Here is a 20,373-nt window from a genome sequence, read left to right on the forward strand (position 1 = left end):
ACCTATGTGTTCTTTTGTTTTATTGTTGTTGACATCTTTTGATGATCTGCTTCTATCACTGCTTGTTTGTCCCTACAACCTCACCCCCACTCCACCTCTCTCTCTCTCTCTCTCTCTCTCCGCCCCCCACACACACACCTTAAACCAGCTTATATTTCAACTCTTTCTTGGACTCGAACTCAAATTCTGTCGAAGGGTCATGAGGACTTGAAACGTCAACTCTTTTCTTCTCCACCGATGCTGCCAGAGCTGCTGAGTTTTTCCAGGTAATTCTGTTTTTGTTTTTGTTTTAAATATTTGGAAACTCTGGCTTGGGTATGTTTTACTGCCAAACTCACATTACTAAAATGCTATTGTAGATCAGACGCAAGTACAAACTACCTCACAGATTATTTGACAGTATAGTTCACATTCCCATTAAGTTGACTGTGTAAATTATCAGAATAAATGTAAATGGAGGAACAGATTCTTTCACTTCCACATCTCTTCAGGAGACCATTACACCTTTTACCTTTGCTTGTTGATATGGCACAGCCGATGGTAAATGCTGAGTTGTTCAAATCCCAAAGAGAAACTTGAAATAACTGCCACAACTTGTTTTGCAATTTGTATAAATTTCGAGATGCGGGCCTTGAATTCAGTAGTAATAAGACCACCAAGTCTTATAGGTTTTTACAAAACTAGATTAAACATTTACTAACAAGAAAATGACTTTTAAGCACCTACATAGATCTACAAATTACTACTATGATAACTTCTAAATCCCCTACTTAATCTAACTCCCAGTTACACTTTTGTTAAGGCAACAGTGAAACACATAGATTTTAAAGGACCCAGGCAAAGAAACATGATACCCTGAACCAGTCGAATTCAAAGTGAGTTTTCTTAACTTCAGTTCTTTGAAGACAGCATCTTGAGGCATAGATGCTGAAGGCTTTTCACACTTGTTCGATCTTAAAATGCCTACCCTTATACATAGCCTTCACTCCTTTATACATATTTCCCCTTTGAATGAAAATTCTCATTGTTCAACTATGTATATGAACTTTATCTTTCTGATAATAAAAACTTTTATAATGCCAAGTTTCTTTGGGAAAAATAAACACACTGTTTATAAACTTCACCTGGCTAGTTGGCACATTTCACTCCTTCTTTTGAAAACAATCTAGTCTGGTTTATTTAAAAATGCAAATGTTCCCGTAACACCTATATTCCTAAACTTCTCCCATGTTTACCATGTTTGTATCAAAGCCTTCAGACCAGTTGCCTTTAACCCAATTAAGTCTCTCAAACACACTTTTGACACAGATTTCACTATTTTACAATAAATTCCAATAACATCATGAGAATTATTATATCTTCCTGACATTGTAAATAAATTATCTGTGCTGGATACAATGTTAGGGAATATCTTATCCATGCTCTCCACAGTGCAATCTGACATAAGAACCAATAAAGGAGTTATTAGGAGAGGTGAACAAAAGCTTGGTCAAAGAGATCAGTTTTAAGGAGTGTCCTAAAAAAGGAGGAAGATTGGAGAGGTTTATGAAGGGAGTTCCAACATGTGGCATTAGGTGGCTGAAGGAAGACCTGGCAACCAGTTTGGGGTGCAGGGAGCAGGAGTGCTTGAGAGATCAAAATCAGAAGAGCAAAATTTCAGGGGAGTTGTATGGCAGTGTGGGACTTATAGAGATAGGGAGGGGTGGGGACATGAAAGGATTTAAATATGAGGATGAGCATTTTAAATTTGGAGTGTTATGGTATCAAGGCCCAGTGTAGGGTAGCAAGAACAGAGGTGATCAATGAGCCAAGGATGGTGTGGAATAGTAAATGTGCAGCAGGGTTTTGGATGAACTGAAATTTATGGCAGTGAAGGATGGGAAACTGACCAGGGAGCTTTGGAATGGTTGTCTGGGGGTTGATTAGGTTCAGCTGTAAGTGAATGAGATGGAGGTGAAGACAGGCAATGTTATGGAGCTAGAAGTAGGTGGTGTAAGAATCTGGTACTAATTATAATTTTTCAACTTAAACTTTTTATTGTGTTTGACCAAGTCTTTGATATGCTCAATTTCTTTAAGCAGTAGTCATATAGAGAGATAAATGCAATTGTTCAGTTTTTCCTCTTGGTTCTCTTTACCAATTATGAAGGAGAGCTTAAAGTTTTTGTAGGTCTCTAACCACGCATTCTGCCCTTGATGATTTTTGCTCTGAGAACTAGACTCCCCAGAAATGAGATTCCTATCAAAACACCAGATGTCAACCATCTGGAGCTTATCTTTGTAAATTGTGTTGACAAGGCTTTCATCAACAGACACAAATCACACAAACTACATCTCCACAGCCGAGTCCACGAAATGGTGTGCTGATATCTCAAACCCTACCGCATCCTGGGAATTAGCAATTTAACCATTTCACTATTTCTAGCTACAGTACAAATCCACAATTCATCAACAATTTAAAAAGAAAGCATAAATCTTAATCATACAAAATTAAAACAAAATCCTAATCCCACCTTTATATCTATACAAGAATAGGGTATCTTACAGTGGTCCTGGTGATGGAGGGGATTTGGAGTTCCAAGCTCAGCTCAGGGTCAAATGCCAGATGTAGTCAACCATTACTGTTCATAGACTGTGACCTATATATATGTAGGCTCATGGGTATATAGGAAATGCACAATACCAGACATAATGAAAATCTTACCCTTTACAATATGTCACAATGAAGGAAAGAGAAAAGGATTTGTCACTGTTGCACAGTTCTACATCTCCTACCCACCTGCCTGTTCAAGAACAAGGCTCGCAAAGACTGGAAGCAGATTTACTTCCCAGCTACTTGATCAGAAAATGGACTGTAAATACATAGACAGAGGAAGTTGAATAAATTATATTGGAGCTTTGGTTGTAAATAAACCACCTAGTCTGCCACTAAGCCACATAGACCAAGAAGGCACGAATCAATCCCTGCTCTATATCATTACTAGACTCACTGTTAGCACTGGGGAAACATTTCAATTACCCTCAGAATCCCTAGGTTAGGGAGGAAAACATCAATCAGGGTTTCTCATTATTCACTGCTATAAGTTTCCTTAACCTCTGAACTGTAAGTTAAGTACAAGTAACACAAATGACAGGATAAGAGTCTTCTGTACCAGCTGTAACTGAAACTAGTTTGGGGAAATTTCAAACCAGTTTTTTAATGTGTGTGACTCCATACCAATATCCAAACTTTAGCACTAGTTGGTACTTTATTATCATTTTCACTCAGAAAATCCACAAAAGACAAGTGGAAAAGGAGAAGTAATTTTAAGGTGACACAGAGAATGAATGAATGTAATGTTACATCCTATTTGTTCCGTACCTAATTCTGACATTCAAGTTCCAATTTTAACGTAACACATTCGGCAAGGAGGGAATGATGCCAGTGAAGAGTATTATCCTAAAAAGTGTGAACTGGGTGTCTGACCTGAACGCACCCCAATTTCCACTGAGCAAATTAGGCAAAAATTCTATTTTAGGAACAGGAGGAGGCCATTTAGTCCCCTGAGTCTGTTCTGTGCCATTCAATGAGATCATGGCTGATCTGTGAGCTAACTCCATATGCAGGTTCATGGGTACAGTCCTAACAACCCCACAGTTTATTTCCCAAGTGGAACAAACTGTTTGCTGAGGAGCTGTTAGAAGCCAATGGTGTGGAAAGAAGGAATTAAAGAGATTTGGCAGAGAAAAGGAATAGGGAGCAGCTGAAATTGTGTATGGGATAATTTGAAATGTGGGACCAGCCATAAATCGACTGAGATGATCTTTTCTGTTCCCAAAAAATGATTTGTTTTAATGGAACGCAAATTCTCAAATAATGTTATAATCCTTCCCCAAAAACTAATCATTCTTTCATCTTGAAAAAATCCTGTTGGCCTGGCCTAACCACTTCTCTTTAATGAATATAAACAGCCAGATGTTTTCTATTCTGTTCTTTCTACCTGCTTATTGTATATAACTGTTATATCTTTGTGCTCTTTTCCTTCTTCCCCTTCTCTTTTTTCATGTTTTGTTTTTAAAACTCCAACTCTGTTATTTTGACAAAACTTCATTGTCTGTGTCTTTCCACACCCTGGACATTCTTGCTGCTGCCTTATTTCTCTGTGTTTCTCATGTCTCCCTTTTCTTTTTGATGTGGGGTGTTCTTGCTACCATTTCCTGTCACCTCTGTTGTGTCTCTGCTTCCCCAATCCCTTGTTTGTCGTGTTTTTTTCTATCCTTCTCGGTGTGCACCCTCTCTTGTCGCTGTTAGCAGAGGAGAAAAGTGCGGAACCGTGGAAATAACCTCAGTGTATGTACCCTGTCTTAGTCTCTTCTCTTATGTTTCGATTACTCTTGTCTGTCTCTAAGTTTCATTTTGCCAAATGTGGAACTTGCTGGTGTCTCCCTTAAAGGGCCTGTTCAGTTGTTAAAGGGACAATATCTAAGTAGGAGGAAAAGTGATCATGTTTTTCCCCCAAGTAATTGTATGCAAAAATAAAACAAAATGATGTAAATTACTTTGAAATGTATAATTGTGACATACAAATCAGACTGCTCTTCCCCGAAGAACAAAAGGTTTGCCAAGCATTTTCTTCATGAAGAGAATGGCCCTTTAATCTGCAATGTTAATTAAACAACTTGATTTCTTGAAATTACTCCATTGGTATTCTTTTCAACTAATATGGTGTTAAGTATTTGCATGCCTATTAATACACAAAGTATTTTAAGTTATTTTTAATTTTGTTGATGGCAGGTGTCACAGGTATTCAGGCAGGAGAAACTTGTGAGTTTTCTTTTAATATTTTTTGGTATTTTCACCATTCTTCCTTTGTCCATCAAGTCTGATATTCTGCAGCAAAGGGAGCAGCTGCATGTTCCCTTTATAAGCTGAGTGATGCCAGGACTTGCCCACCTGGCTGTGACTATCCCCTCAAATTTCCCCAGCACACCTTCAATCAGTTCCTGCTGCAAGGCACAGGTTCCACCAGCACCTCACCCTTCACCTCAGGAGATGAGCAGAACATTGTTCAAAACTGCATCCACTCTGTGGCAGTGCCGTGTACCTGTGGCTAATTGTCCCAGTCTCACTGACTGAGATAACTTAATACAGTCCATTTATTGAATCTGGATCCTCCCTGATCTCATGGCTCACACCACACCAGACAATGTACTTATCCAGTGAACTATTAGGGTTCTATTGTGTATTTCTTTTAAAAACAAATCTAATGTGATGACAACTGAACGTGCCCTTTCGATAGCGTGCATGCCAAGGGCTTTGTATCCAATCAGGTGTTTTAAAGCTTGACTTCATTTTGTTTTAGGAGATTGTAGGCAGCTGAGAAACCAGCTGAAGAATTGCATGTTCCTGAGAACTTGCTAGAATGTTAACGCATGATGGACCTCTTAAAAATGCAGCGCCAGCATGTGGCGTGGTCTTTAACTGTTTGACAAATAGCTTTGATGTAAGAAAAAAACCTTTGTCATATGGGGAGGGAAGAAACAAAGTTCAATTTATATGGTAGTGATAGACCGATATCAAAATGTGTTGGAAACAGGCAAAAACCTCATTATTTAATGTAAATTGAGGTCATATAATGTCATTGAGATCCCAATTACATTTCGGTGTCATTAAGTGCAGTGCCTGCTGGCTCTGGACCTGTCCAGTGCACACAGTTAGAAACGGTTAGAGTGTTCCTTAAAGGCATCATTGAAACAAATCTGAGAGCACAAAAAATTTGGCACCTTTTAGGCAAATATCTGCCCTGATATTAATCATTCCCCCCCCCCCCTCCATTGGCCCAGCCCTCCTTTAAGTCCCTGCTGTAGGCCTATGCTCAATGAGTGGTCCACTGGATTGCTCATCCACCCAAACAGCAAATTGCCTATTGGTGCTCAGAATGTGCTGGCAGCTCACCAGTTGAATGCAACTGTGACCTGACCATCAAAAGGTCTCATCAGCTAAGTGTTTCAATTACTTCTCACATCCCCCACCCCTGGCTGATGAAAATCGACCCCTTGTGTGTTCAATCTCAGAATCAGGTTTTAGCTACGCCAGGAAAAATCACATATACAATACAGAATACAATCAGCTGTAATCTAATAGAGATAATGAACATGACAAGTGGATAGAGAATTCAATTTCTCAGGGTCTGATCTCCTGCTTAATGTTCAAGAAGTCAAATACAAATCCAGCATTAATTGCATTTTCTCCTTCATCAGGTATTACAGATTGGATTTTTTGATATTGTAAATTAGGGGCACCTGTCCACACAGCTTTTTTCCCTATTCCTCAATATGTTTTAGAAGCGATGCAAATATCTTACACTATTTATACCGGTCTACCACTAAGCTCAAAAGGGATTGTTGATTTGGTACCATGTTGCTTTTTAAACAGCTAACAGTGCCATGATGCTCTTTAAACAATAACAATGTTCATGTCTTGTTACTGCCTTAAAGGAAAAGGTAAGAATGAGAGAGGAAAACAGTCCTGCAATGGGCTCAGGAGATCCGCAAACATTCCTGCTTTTGAGCAGTGGGTACATACTAACACTCCTACTGGGCAGTGGAAACACACTAACACTCCTACTGGGCAGTGGGAACACAATAACACTCTTATTGAGCAGCGGGAACACATTAACACTCCTATTGAGCAGTGGGGACACATTAACACTCAGGCAATTGGATAGTGGGAACACACTAATACTCCTATTGCGCAGTGGGAACACAACAACACTCCTGTTGAGCAGTGTGAACACACTAGCACTCCTATTGAGCAGTGGGAACACACTAACTCTCCTGCTATTGGATAGTGGGAACACAAAAACTCTCCTGCTTTTGGGCAGTGGAAGCATATATATTGTCCATAAAGCCTGCGTATCTATATATAGTATATTAAAAGTATGCAAAGATAACTTATGTATAGACAGCATGTCCATAGGTAATGTTCATATATGTATAAGCAACATATACTGTACTTTTAGGTAGTGTGTCAACAGTGTATGTACAGTATATATTTTGGTTAGCATATATAATGCACAAATAGATAATATATCTATAACTAAGATAAATGAGGTATGTTTAGATGATACTAACTTTGTGAGGCTGCTCATGACAGATCAAAGGGTAAATTAAAATGTGATTTTGTAGGTAGGACAATGTACAGATGTAAAACTTTTGATGATGTATAGTTTTATAATATAAAATATGCATATATGTGTGTGTATATATATATATATATATATATATATAGAAATAGAAATATATGACATTGTTAGTGTAAGATATGCTATAAGTTTAAAGTTTTGTCCCGGGAGGGGGGCTGGTATTTGAGAACATGACAGGATTCTTTAGTAAAGATAGAACCAGTATTTGTCTAGTGAAGGTGGGTTCAACTGATGTATAAATAATATGTACCGCCTCGCCAAGTGTTATGCATTTCCACACAATCCTGTTTTCTGCAAAGTAATTCTGATATTTACAGAAAGTGTGTACTAAATATAAGATTTTTAATATATGTATAGACTCTGGGCATTATTGTAACCTAACCCAGGGAATTGACCAGATCAGGTGCAATGCTAGTTTTACACTGCACCCCATTTTGCATTCCATTGAAGTCAACATCAGGTGGACTGTGGACCAGCCTTCCACCTGATACCATGGAATTTCCACTTGGTGAGTTAGGTTAAATTTGTCACATACTTATCTATAACTTTTTTATATGCTGTACATATAGGTATCTTGTATCCTGTCTCTAAAACAAGCGGCATGCATAGGTAGAATATGTAATAGCATTATATCAGCTGTTTCTAGATGGAATATATATTACATGCAATAAGTTCATAAACTGTATCTATATCTACAGATAGTCTATGTGCAGTGTATCTATATATACAAGGTTGCATAGTTTGTGTCTGAACACTGAAGTGAAGTGCTTTGTATGTGTATGTTAACGTATCTTCAATATATGTAACAATATTATATATTCGTCACACTTCCTGTTAATTTCTCCATGACAAATGACAGTGTCTACGTTTATGATGAGGACTGAATGGAGGCACTGTAATGCGATCACTGGAAGGAGGTTGTAATTCTCATGTGACTGGTTTAGCCAGGCAGTTCTCCTTACAAATGTGGAGTAGGAATTTATAATTTAAAAAGCTGACACACCTTTGTGTCAAAACATGGTGACAGGAAGTAAGGTTTTGTAGATAGAACAATGCACAGAGCTAAAACTTTTAATAAGATATATAGTTTTATAATATAAAATATGCATATATATATAAATAAATGTATGTATTGTATGTATAAGATATGTGATAAGTTTAATGTTTTGTCCCAGGAGAAGGGTTGGTATTTGAGAGCATGACAGGCTTCTCTTTAGTAGTGGAGGAACCTGCTGTATTTGTCTAGTGAAGGTGGGATCAGCTGATGTATAAATAATATGTTACCCTTCCATGTGTTGTGCATTTCAATGTAATCCTGTTGCTTTTCACATGCTTCACACTAACTTCATGAATTTCTTTTTAATTACCTCAGTGTGTTTTTTTAAGTAATATAGATTTTCTTTTATGTCACAGACTATTGAAGATACGAGTCCAATTAAGAGATCAGCATCCACACTGGGCCATCAGCGCTCCAAAGGCATGCGTCTAGATGACTATTCGCTAGAGCGAGTCATCCCAGAGGAATCACAAAGGCCCCATCGCCGCAGGGAGAGGGGTCACAGGACTTCTGAAAGGTCGCTGAGCCGATATACAGATGCTGATACAGGTAAGCTTTTATCAATCTACTGAAACTCTACAGCAAAACTTTCGGACAGTACAGAAAGATATTCCCTGAGGGACCTAACCCAAACATTTGACTTATTAATACACTGTGTCAATTCCAATTGGAATTAATTTCACACCCCAGAAACATACAGGAGGAGTAGCTCCTTTGACTCAGATGATGACTGCATTGTCTAGAGTAGCGCTAAGCCATACAGACCAAGCAGGGCTTGGGTTCCATCCTTGATCTGTGCTGAGTTAGCTGTGGTTAACTAGGGCAATATTAAAGTTACAACTCCATCTCCTTCAGCTAGGAAGGGTAAAAATACAGTCAGAAATCCAACTCCGGATCATTGCATAATGACTCCTTCTGGAAAATCACATGTGTGGAGTTTGGTTTAGATTGAGTTTGGAAAGCCTTCTAACATTCATTGTAAAGAATGCCTGTTCAGGTGAGGAGCCGGTTGACACCTTACAGCCATGGAATCTTACCCTAGTAATTCTTGGGAAAGGAAGGAAAACAGGAAAAAAATCTGGGGAGGAAAAAACACAGAAGATCCTGGGAATACAGCTTGACACAGAACATCCTTTGTTGCTTATCTTCATTCATATGAAAAGTGCAGCAGTCCCAATATCTGAGGAACCAGTGTATTCCATAAAACTTATTCTTTGCTTATTCATCTAAGCTTCACCATATCATAATATATATATTTTCATATGAAAAACTTTGTTAGAAATGAGATTTTAAATAGGCTAATGAAAGTTACATCAAAATTAGACTGATAGGGTTGACTTAGACCCATTATACATATTGACTAAAGGATCAAATCAAGGGAACATTGTTTAAAAGTGAGGAGCAAATGAAGAATCCAAACAAGTCAGAGGGTAATGGACAGAGAGTGATTTATCAGGAAAAGCCATTGAAATAGAGTAGAGCTTTGAGATTCAGAGGGATCTGGGTGTCCTTGTGCATGAATCACAAAAGGTTAGTATGCAGGTACAGCAGGTAATTAGGAAAGCTAATAGAATTGTATCATTTATTGTGAAGGGAATTGATTACAGAAGTAGGGAGGTTATGCTTCAGTTGTGCATCTGGAGTACTGGTCTTCTTATTTAAAGAAAGGTATAAATACATTAGAAGCAGTTCAGAGAAGATTTACTAGACTAATACCAGGAATGGGCGGATTGTCTTATGAGGAAATGTTAGACAGGTTAGGCATGTATCCACTGGAATTTGGAAGAGTTAGAGGTGACTTGATTGAAACCTTTAAAATCCTGAGGGGTCTTGACAGAGTGGGTGTGGAGAGGATTTTTCCTCTTGTGGGAGAATCTAGGACTAGGGGTCACTGTTCAAAAATAAGGGCTTGCTCATTTAGGATAGAGATGAGGAGAATTTTTTTCTCTCAGAGAATTGTGAGTCTTTGGAACTCTCTTCCTCAAAAGGCAGTGGAAGCAGAGTCTTTGAAAATTTTTAAGGCAGAGCTAGATAGATTCTTGATTAACAAGGGGGTGAAAGAATTTTGGGGGCAGGCAGGAATGTGGGGTTGATATTACAATCAGATCAGCCATGATCTTATTAAATGGCGGAGCTGGCTCAAGGGGCCGAGGGGCCTACTCCTCCTAATTCATATGTTCACATGTTCACATGAATGGGATCGAGACTATTTGGTGTGTTGTTTCAGAAAAGGAATTTGGGAGAAGTGGTACTGATAACCAAGTTAAAAATGCTGAGTTTATATAATCAAACCAGCTTTCCACGTTTCCTAAATTTTGAAGTTCCTTATTCCGTTCCTCTTAAATACATTATTGACCATCTCTGTTCAATAACTGGTAAAAGGGGTTCTCACAATGGTGGAAGATACAGCTGATGAAAACAAGTTCATGAGGGGTCAAAACCCGAGATGTTTTATCAAAACCTTATAAGCCCCTCCACACATACATGGTCATGTCCAAAGAGAACTGTCTTCACCACCTCAACTTCCCAAATTACATTTTCACGAGTCCTATATGAAACTTGAACTTCTTGCCTTAGAAGTGATTAATATCATTGCATTAAGTTTCCATGCTATTGGAACCAAGCCAATCTGGGGACACCTGCTACATTAGGCAGTTTGCAGTACACATAAATATCAAACAAACTCTTATGTTTGCAAAGATCTGCAGTTTCATCACTTTTCCTTTGGAAAGGAGACATCAAGCTGGTCAGGAGCAGAACTTTCACAGTGTTGGATTGGGTGTTATGGCAGGCAGATGGTAAATGCCAAGCTGCTCCAATCCCAGAAACTTGAAGCAGCTGCCACAACTTTTTGCAATTAGTATTTACTTCGAGATGCAAGCTTTGAATTCAGTAGTAATAAGACCACCAAGTCTCATTGGTTTTTTACAGAACTAAATTAAATCTTTATTAATAAAAATAAACTGATTTTAAACACAGTAGTAGGTTTACAAATTGCTACAATGATAACTCCTAGCTCCCCTAGTTAATCTAACTCCCAGTTATACCTCCATTAAGACAACAGTAAAAACACACAGATTTTAAAAGACCCAGGCAAAATAACACAACACCCTGAACTCTGAATTTGAAGTGAGTTTTCTTAACTTCAGTTCTTGCAGACAGCAGGTTGGGTACAGAGGCTGGTGGTTTTTCACACTTGTTAGCTTTTATAATTCTTTCCCTTACACATAGCCTTCTCTCCTTTATACATATTTTCCCCTTTGGACTTTACCTCTCTGATAATAAAAATTTATCATAGTACCAATTTTACTAGTAATCTCTGGGACAAATAAACACACTGTTTCTTAACTTCTCCTGGCTAGTTGAAACATTTCATACCCTCTTTTGAATTCAAGCTAGTCTGGTTTATTTAAAAATACAAATGCTCCCTTTATACCTCACATTCTAAAACTTCACCCATGCTTACCTACTTAACATTTCAAACCTAGCTTATCTTCTGATACATCAAAACCTTCAGACCAGCTGCCTTTAATTCAATTAAGTCCCTCGCAGACACAGACCACACCATTACTCTACTTTACAATAAATTCTAATAACATTATGAAAATTATTATATCTTCCTGACATTCTCAGGTATTCCAGATGGCACATGGTATCAGGGCTCTTCATATATATGCCATGGCTTATATCAACAATTTGCACTTAATCAACATTGAATCATAGAAAGTTTATGGCTCAGAAAGAGGCCACGTGGCCCATCATGTCTGCACCAGCTGAAAAACAAGCCACCGGTCTAATCCCACTTTGTAGCATTTGGTCCTTAACCCTGCAGGTTATGGCACTTCAGGTTCCAGACACCTTTTAAAAGAGTTGAGGGTTCCTGTCTACTAGCCTTTCAGCCAGTGAGTTCCAGACCCCTGCAACCCTCCGGATGAAAATAAATTTCCTCACCTCCCCTCTAATCCTTCTACCAATCACTTTAAATCTATGTTCCCTAGTCACTGAACTCTCTGCTAATGTAAATAGGCCGATCCCATCCACTCTATCCAGGCCCTTCATAATTTTGTACCTAGTGTTGAGTGCTATCTGACCACAGAAACAAATGATGCATGTCAATATCCATTATTCTGTCACTTCTTTTTATTTATGCAGCTGGCCTGGGTTTCCACAGTTTTTGACGATGAATGACAGAGGAAAGGCTCATTAGGAAATCAGTGTAAAAAATAAATGCCAACAGGCATTTGTCTGTTTGAAGTTGTCTAACTTCAAAATAATTTCTTCGATGTAAATATTTTGAAATACTTCTGAGAGAAATGATACGTACTGTAAAACTACAAACCCTTCTTTCTAAACATTTTCCGATCTCTTTGTCTTTGCCTAACTGATCAGCTTTTATTGATATAGGGCTTGGAACAGACCTCAGTACCACAACACAGTCAGGTGACCTCCCTCCAAAGGAGAAGGATCGTGAGCGAGGAAGACCCAAGGATAGGAAACATCATCATCACCACCATCACCACACATCATCAGACAAGGAGCGCTACTCGCAGGAACGGCATGAGTACAGCAGACCTCGATCGAGGGACAGGCGATGGTCCCGATCTCCCAGTGCTGGCCGCGAGTGTGTCCCCCATAGACAGGTGGGTCTGCAAGGTTCACAAACCTTGGATACAAAAGCAACAATAGACAATCCGTATATCCATCATGGAAATTTAGCAACCTGGGCAAGTAGGGAAACCAGCTGCACAATTTAAGTTATAAACATCTTCCCAATGACGTCACTAATAACAATCTAAATCCCACCTACTATAATTAAAAACGCCAACCAAATCTACTGCAATCACAACTCAGCCCCAATCTACTGTAATGAAAACCCCAGCCCCACTCTACTATAATCACATTGCAACACCAATTTACTGTAATCACAACCCAACCCAATCTACTGTGATCAAACCCCAGCCCTACTCTACTATAATCACAATGCAACACCAATTTACTGTAATCACAACCCAACCCAATCTACTGTAATCAAAACCTCAGCCCTACTCTACTATAATCACAACACAACACCAATTTACTGTAATCACAGCCAGGCCCCAATCAACCGCTTTCAAAATCCAACACCAATCTAAAATAATCACAGTCCAATACCAATCTAGTGTAATCACAATCCAACCCCAAAGTATAGTAATAACAATCCATTTCCAATCGACAATAATTACAATCCAACCCCAATACACTGTAATCACAATCCAATGCCTGTCTACAATGCTCACAATCCAACCACAATCTGCAATAATCACAATCTACAATAATCGCAATCCAATACAATCTACTGTGATCACAATCCAACTCCAATCTACTGCAATCACAATCAAACACAAATCTACAATAATCACAACCCAACTCCAATATACTCCCAATCTACAATAATCACAATCTAATCCCAATCTACAAAAACCACAGACCAACTCCAATCTTCAATAAACACAATCCAATCCCAAAATACTGTAATCACAATCCGAACCGCAATTTAGAATAATCACAATCCAACCCCAATATACAATATTACTAATCCAACCCCAATCTACAATAATCACAATTCAACCCCAATGCACAATAATCACAAACCAGCCCCATTCTACAAGAACCAGAATCCAACCCCAATCTACAATAATTACAATCCAACACCAATCTGCAATAATCACAATCCAATCCCACTTTACAGTAATCATAATCCAACCCCAATCTAGAGTAATCACAATCCAATCCCAATCTACAATAATCACAATCCATCCCAATCTTCAGTAATCACAATCCAATCCCAAAATACTGTAATCACAATCCAACGCCCATCTACAATAATCAAAATCCAATCCCAAAATACTGTAATCACAATCCAACGCCCATCTACAATAATCCAAATCTGACCCCAATCTACTGTAATCACAATCCAACCACAATCTACAATAATGACAATCCAACCCCAATCTACAATAATCACAATCCAATACAATGTACTGCAATCACAATCCAACCCCAATGTACAATAATCATGATCTAACTGCAACCTACTAGAATCACAATCCAACACCAATCTATAATAATTACAATCCAATCCCAATATACTGTAATCACAATTCAACACCCATCTACAATAATCAAAATCCAATCCCAAAATACTGTAATTGCAATCCAACCCCCATCTACAATAATCATAATCCCAACCCCCATCTACAATAATCACAATCCAAACTCAATCTACAATAATCACAATCCAACCCCAAAATACTGTAATCGCAATCCAACGCCCATCTACAATAATCCCAATCTGACCCCAATCCACTGTAATCCCAATCTGACCCCAATCTACTGTAATCACAATCCAACCCCAAACTATAGTAATAACAATCCATTTCCAATGCACAATAATTACAATCCAACCCCAATACACTGTAATCACAATCCAACGCCTGTCTACAATGCTCACAATCCAACCACAATCTGCAATAATCACAATCTAACCACAATCTACAATAATCGCAATCCAATACAATCTACTGTGATCACAATCCAACTCCAATCTACTGCAATCACAATCAAACCCAAATCTACAATAATCACAACCCAACTCCAATATAGTCCCAATCTACAATAATCACAATCTAATCCCAATCTACAAAAACCACAGACCAACTCCAATCTTCAATAAACACAATCGAATCCCAAAATACTGTAATCACAATCCGAACCGCAATTTAGAATAATCACAATCCAACCCCAATATACAATATTACTAATCCAACCCCAATCTGCAATAATCACAATTCAACCCCAATGCACAATAATCACAAACCAGCCCCATTCTACAACAACCAGAATCCAACCCCAATCCACAATAATTACAATCCAACACCAATCTGCAATAATCACAATCCAATCCCACTTTACAGTAATCATAATCCAACCCCAATCTAGAGTAATCACAATCCAATCCCAATCTACAATAATCACAATCCAACCCCAAACTACAATATTACCAATCGAACTCCAAGCTACAATAATCACAATCCAGCCCCAATCTGCAATAATCATAATCCAATCCCAATCTAAGTTATCACAATGCAACCCCAATCTACAATAATCACAATCCAACCCCAATCTACAAAAATCACAATCCGTCCCAATCTTCAATAATCACAATCCAATCCCAAAATATTGTAATCACAATCCAACGCCCATCTACAATAATCAAAATCCAATCCCAAAATACTATAATCGCAATCCAACGCCATCTACAATAATCCCAATCTGACCCCAATCTACTGTAACCACAATCCAACCCCAATCTACAATAATCACGATCTAACCCCAGTCTACAATAATCACAATCCAATACCAATGTACTGCAATCACAATCCAACCCCAATGTACAATAATTACAATCCAATCCCAATATACTGTAATCACAATTTAACACCCACCTACAATAATCAAAATCCAATCCCAAAATACTGTAATCACAATCTAACACCCATCTACAATAATCACAGTCCCAACCCCCATCTACAATAATCACAATCCAAACTCAATCTACAATAATCACAATCCAAATTCAATCTACAATACTCACAATCCAACCCCAAAATACTGTTAACGCAATCCAACGCCCATCCAGAATAATCCCAATCTGACCCCAATCTACTGTAATCACAATCCAACCCCAATCTACTGTAATCAAAATCCAACCCCAATCTACAATAATCACAATCCAATGTAATCTACAATAATCGCAATCCAACGTAATCTACTGCAATCGCAATCAAACCCCAATCTACATTAATCACAATCCAATCCCAAAATACTGTAATCACAATCCAACGCCCATCTACAATAATCCCAATCTGACCCCAATCTACTGTAATCACAATCCAACCACAATCTACAATAATGACAATCCAACCCCAAACTACAATAATCACAATCCAATACCAATGTACTGCAATCACAATCCAACCCCAATGTACAATAATCATGATCTAACTTCAACCTACTGGAATCACAATCCAACACCAATCTACAATAATCGCAATCCAATACAATGTACTGTGATCACAATCCAACTCCAATCTACTGCAATCACAATCAAACCTGAATCTACATTAATCACAGTCCAACTCCAAAATACTCCCAATCTACAATAATCACAATCCAATCCCAATCTACAAAAACCACAGACCAACTCCAATCTTCAATAAACACAATCCAATCTCAAAATGCTGTAATCAGAATCCAATGCCCATCTACAATAATCACAACCCAAACCCAATCTGCAATAATCACAATCTGAACCCCAGTTTACAATAATCACAATCCAATCCCAATCTACAATATTACCAATCCAACTCCAATCTACAATAATCACAATCCAACCCCAATGCACAGTAATCACAAACCAGCCCCATTCTACAACAACCAGAATCCAACCCCAATCTACAATAATTACAATCCAACACCAATCTGCAATAATCACAATCCAATCTCACTTTACAGTAATCATAATCCAACCCCAATCTAGAGTAATCACAATCCAATCCCAATCTACAATAATCACACTCCAACCACAATTTACAATAATCACAATCCAATCCCAATCTACTGTAATCACAAATCAATCCCAATCTACAATAATCACAATCCAACCCCAAACTACAATATTACCAATTGAACTCCAAGCTACAATAATCACAGTCCAGCCCCAATCTGCAATAATCACAACCCAATCCCAATCTAAATTATCACAATGCAACCCCATTCTACAATAATCACAATCCAACCCCAATCTACAAAACTCACGATCCATCCCAATCTTCAATAATTACAATCCAATCCCAATCTAAATTATCACAATGCAACCCCATTCTACAATAATCACAATCCAACCCCAATCTACAAAAATCACAATCCAATACCAATATACTGTAATCACAATCCAATGCCCATCTACAATAATCAAAATCCAATCCCAAAATACTGTAATCGCAATCCAACGCCCATCTACAATAATCTCAATCTGACCCCAATCTACTGTAATCACAATCCAAACCCAATCTACAATAATCACAATCTAACCCAGTCTACAATAATCACAATCCAATACCAATGTACTGCAATCACAATCCAACCCCAATGTACAATAATTACAATCCAATCCCAATATACTGCAATCATAATTCAACACCCATCTACAATAATCAAAATCCAATCCCAAAATACTGTAATCGCAATCTAACACCCATCACAATCCCAACCCCCATCTACAATAATCACAATCCAAACTCAATCTACAATAATCACAATCCAAACTCAATCTACAATACTCACAATCCAACCCCAAAATACTGTGATCACAATCCAACGCCCATCTACAATAATCCCAATCTGACCCCAATCTACTGTAATCACAATCCAACCACAATCTACAATAATGACAATCCAACCCCAAACTACAATAATCACAATCCAATACCAATGTACTGCAATCACAATCCAACCCCAATGTACAATAATCATGATCTAACTTCAACCTACTGGAATCACAATCCAACCCCAATCTACAATAATCGCAATCCAACGTAATCTACTGCAATCGCAGTCAAACCCCAATCTACAATAATCACAATCCAATCCCAATGTAAATATTCACAATCCAACCCCAATCTACAATAATCAAAATCCAATCCCAAAAGACTGTAATCACAATCCAACGTCCATGTACAATGATTACCATCCAAACCCAATCCACGATAATCACAATCCAATCCCAATCTGCAATAATCACAATCTAACCCCAATCTGCAATAACCACAATCCAACCCCAATTTACAATAATCACCATCCAACCCTAATCTACAATAATCATAATCCAACACCCTCTACAGTAATCATAATCCAATCCCAATCTACAACAATCGCAATCCAACCCCAAACCACAATAATCACAATCCAACCCCAATCTACAATAATCACAATCCAACCTCCGCCTGGAATAATCACAATCCAACCACAATCTACAATAATCATAATCCAACCTCAATCATTTGTAATCACAATCCAAAACCGTCTAAAATAATCACAATCCAACACCAATCCACAATAATCACAATCCAACACCAATCTACAATAACCACAATCCAACCCAATCTGCAATAACCACAATCCAACCCCAATTTACGATAATCACAATCCAAAACCCTCTACAGTAATCACAATCCAACCCCAATCTACAATAATCATAATCCAACCTCAATCATTTGTAGTCACAATCCAATCCCAATCTACAATAATCACAATCCAACACCCTCTATAGTAATCACAATCCAATCCCAATCTACAATAATCACAATCCAATACCCTCTACAGTAATCACAATCCAACCCCAATCTACAATAATCATAATCCAAGCTCAATCATTTGTAAGCACAATCCAACCCAATCTACAATAATCACAATCCAACACCCTCTACAGTAATCACAATCCAACCCCAATCTACAATAATCATAATCCAAACTCACTCATTTGTAGTCACAATACAATCCCAATCTACAATAATCACAGTCCAACACCCTCTACAGTAATCACAATCCAATCCCAATCTTCAATAATCACAATCCAACACCCTCTACAGTAATCACAATCCAACTCCAATCTACAATAATCAAAATCCAAACTCACTCATTTGTAGTCACAATCCAATCCCAATCTACAATAATCGCAATCCAACCCCTGCCTGCAATAATCATAATCCAACCACAATCTACAATATTCATAATCCAACCTCAATTGTTTGTAATCACAATCCAAACCCTGTCTAAAATAATCACAATCCAACCACAATCTACAATAATCACAATCCAACCCCAATCTACAATAATCACCAAAACATAACTCCAACCTGAATTTGCTAAAATCACAACCCCAACCCCAATTTAGAGTCATCAAAATACCAGCCCTAATTTACTGTGAATACAACTCCAATCTGTTGTAATCTCACCCCCGGAGTCAATTTTTGTCATAAATAATCCCACTTCCATCCATTTTACTTAACACCAGTGAAGCTTAGTGCATCTAACAGTTAACATCCCCAGTCCCACGTAATGAACCTATCTCACTCGTGGATTTTCTTTCAGTGAGGTAGACAGCAGGAGGAAACACTCTTTGGTCCAAGGATTTCAAACATCGGTACATGTAGTTTTTCTTATGCGCAATGGGATCTTTAACAAAGCATTGGGGACTCTTCAGTAAATTTGAAGCATACTACCGTTCTATTCACTTCCTATTGACGGTTAAATATTTTTGCTAGGAAGGAAATGGTAAGCTGTAAATGATTATTAAATGAAAAGGATTCTAAATTACTCATATATTCTCAGTACGAGAAGTGGACCAAATCCCACTTATCAGTTAGTGGGACTGGTATTTATGCAGTTGCTATCTAAACCAATTTCTAATGTAAATGAGCAGTGAAACTTGTGACTGATTTGTGATCATTTTGAGATGATAAAAGATAACATAAATCCATGCAGCAACTGTCATTAGCTAGTGGATTCGGGCAAGAAACAGTGGAGAGCAAGCTGATAAATTACCCAAAAGAGAAGAAATTTAAGGGTAAGATATTTTAACAACAATCCATCCATCCAGTGTCAGAGCATGTCATTTCAAGATTCCTCAGACTGGTTCCATGTCGGATCAGTTTGTGATGAGTTAGCTGACTCAGCCAGTTTGACAGTAGAGACTCTACATTTAGCCCTAATCAACTGACCTAGAGAGAAAATCATCCCAAGTTCCTACTCCTAACCACTATCCGTTTGCATCTAATCACCGCAGCATTGTCATTAGATGGAGGTTTAGTGAGGCTGAGTTATGATGTTCTCATTGCCAAATAACCTACTGATATTCATCATCTGGACTAAGAAAATGTAACCCAGCACAGAGCAGTGACCTTCATCTCCATGAGGAGAAAACAGATATTGACCATGTCCATACAAACTTTTCATCCTCAATTACCCTTCATCGTTCTGCCCCCACAATCACCACCCCACCCCACCCCCCCCCCGCGCTCCCCCCACCCCCAAC

General features: G+C 38.2%; 1 protein-coding gene across 1 annotated transcript in view; it reads left to right on the top strand.

The window, feature by feature from the left end:
* The window catches only part of LOC121271161 (voltage-dependent P/Q-type calcium channel subunit alpha-1A-like), a 760,453-nt gene that overhangs the window by 729,498 nt on the left and 10,582 nt on the right, over positions 1-20,373 (top strand). Inside the window, exons 47-49 of the mRNA XM_041176921.1 lie at positions 4,294-4,329; positions 8,597-8,789; positions 12,645-12,880. Of these exons, the coding sequence (XP_041032855.1) occupies positions 4,294-4,329; positions 8,597-8,789; positions 12,645-12,880 (465 nt within the window). The remainder of the gene's footprint in view (positions 1-4,293; positions 4,330-8,596; positions 8,790-12,644; positions 12,881-20,373) is intronic.

This window comes from Carcharodon carcharias, chromosome 30 (genome assembly GCF_017639515.1).
Source record: "Carcharodon carcharias isolate sCarCar2 chromosome 30, sCarCar2.pri, whole genome shotgun sequence".
Taxonomy (NCBI): domain Eukaryota; kingdom Metazoa; phylum Chordata; class Chondrichthyes; order Lamniformes; family Lamnidae; genus Carcharodon; species Carcharodon carcharias.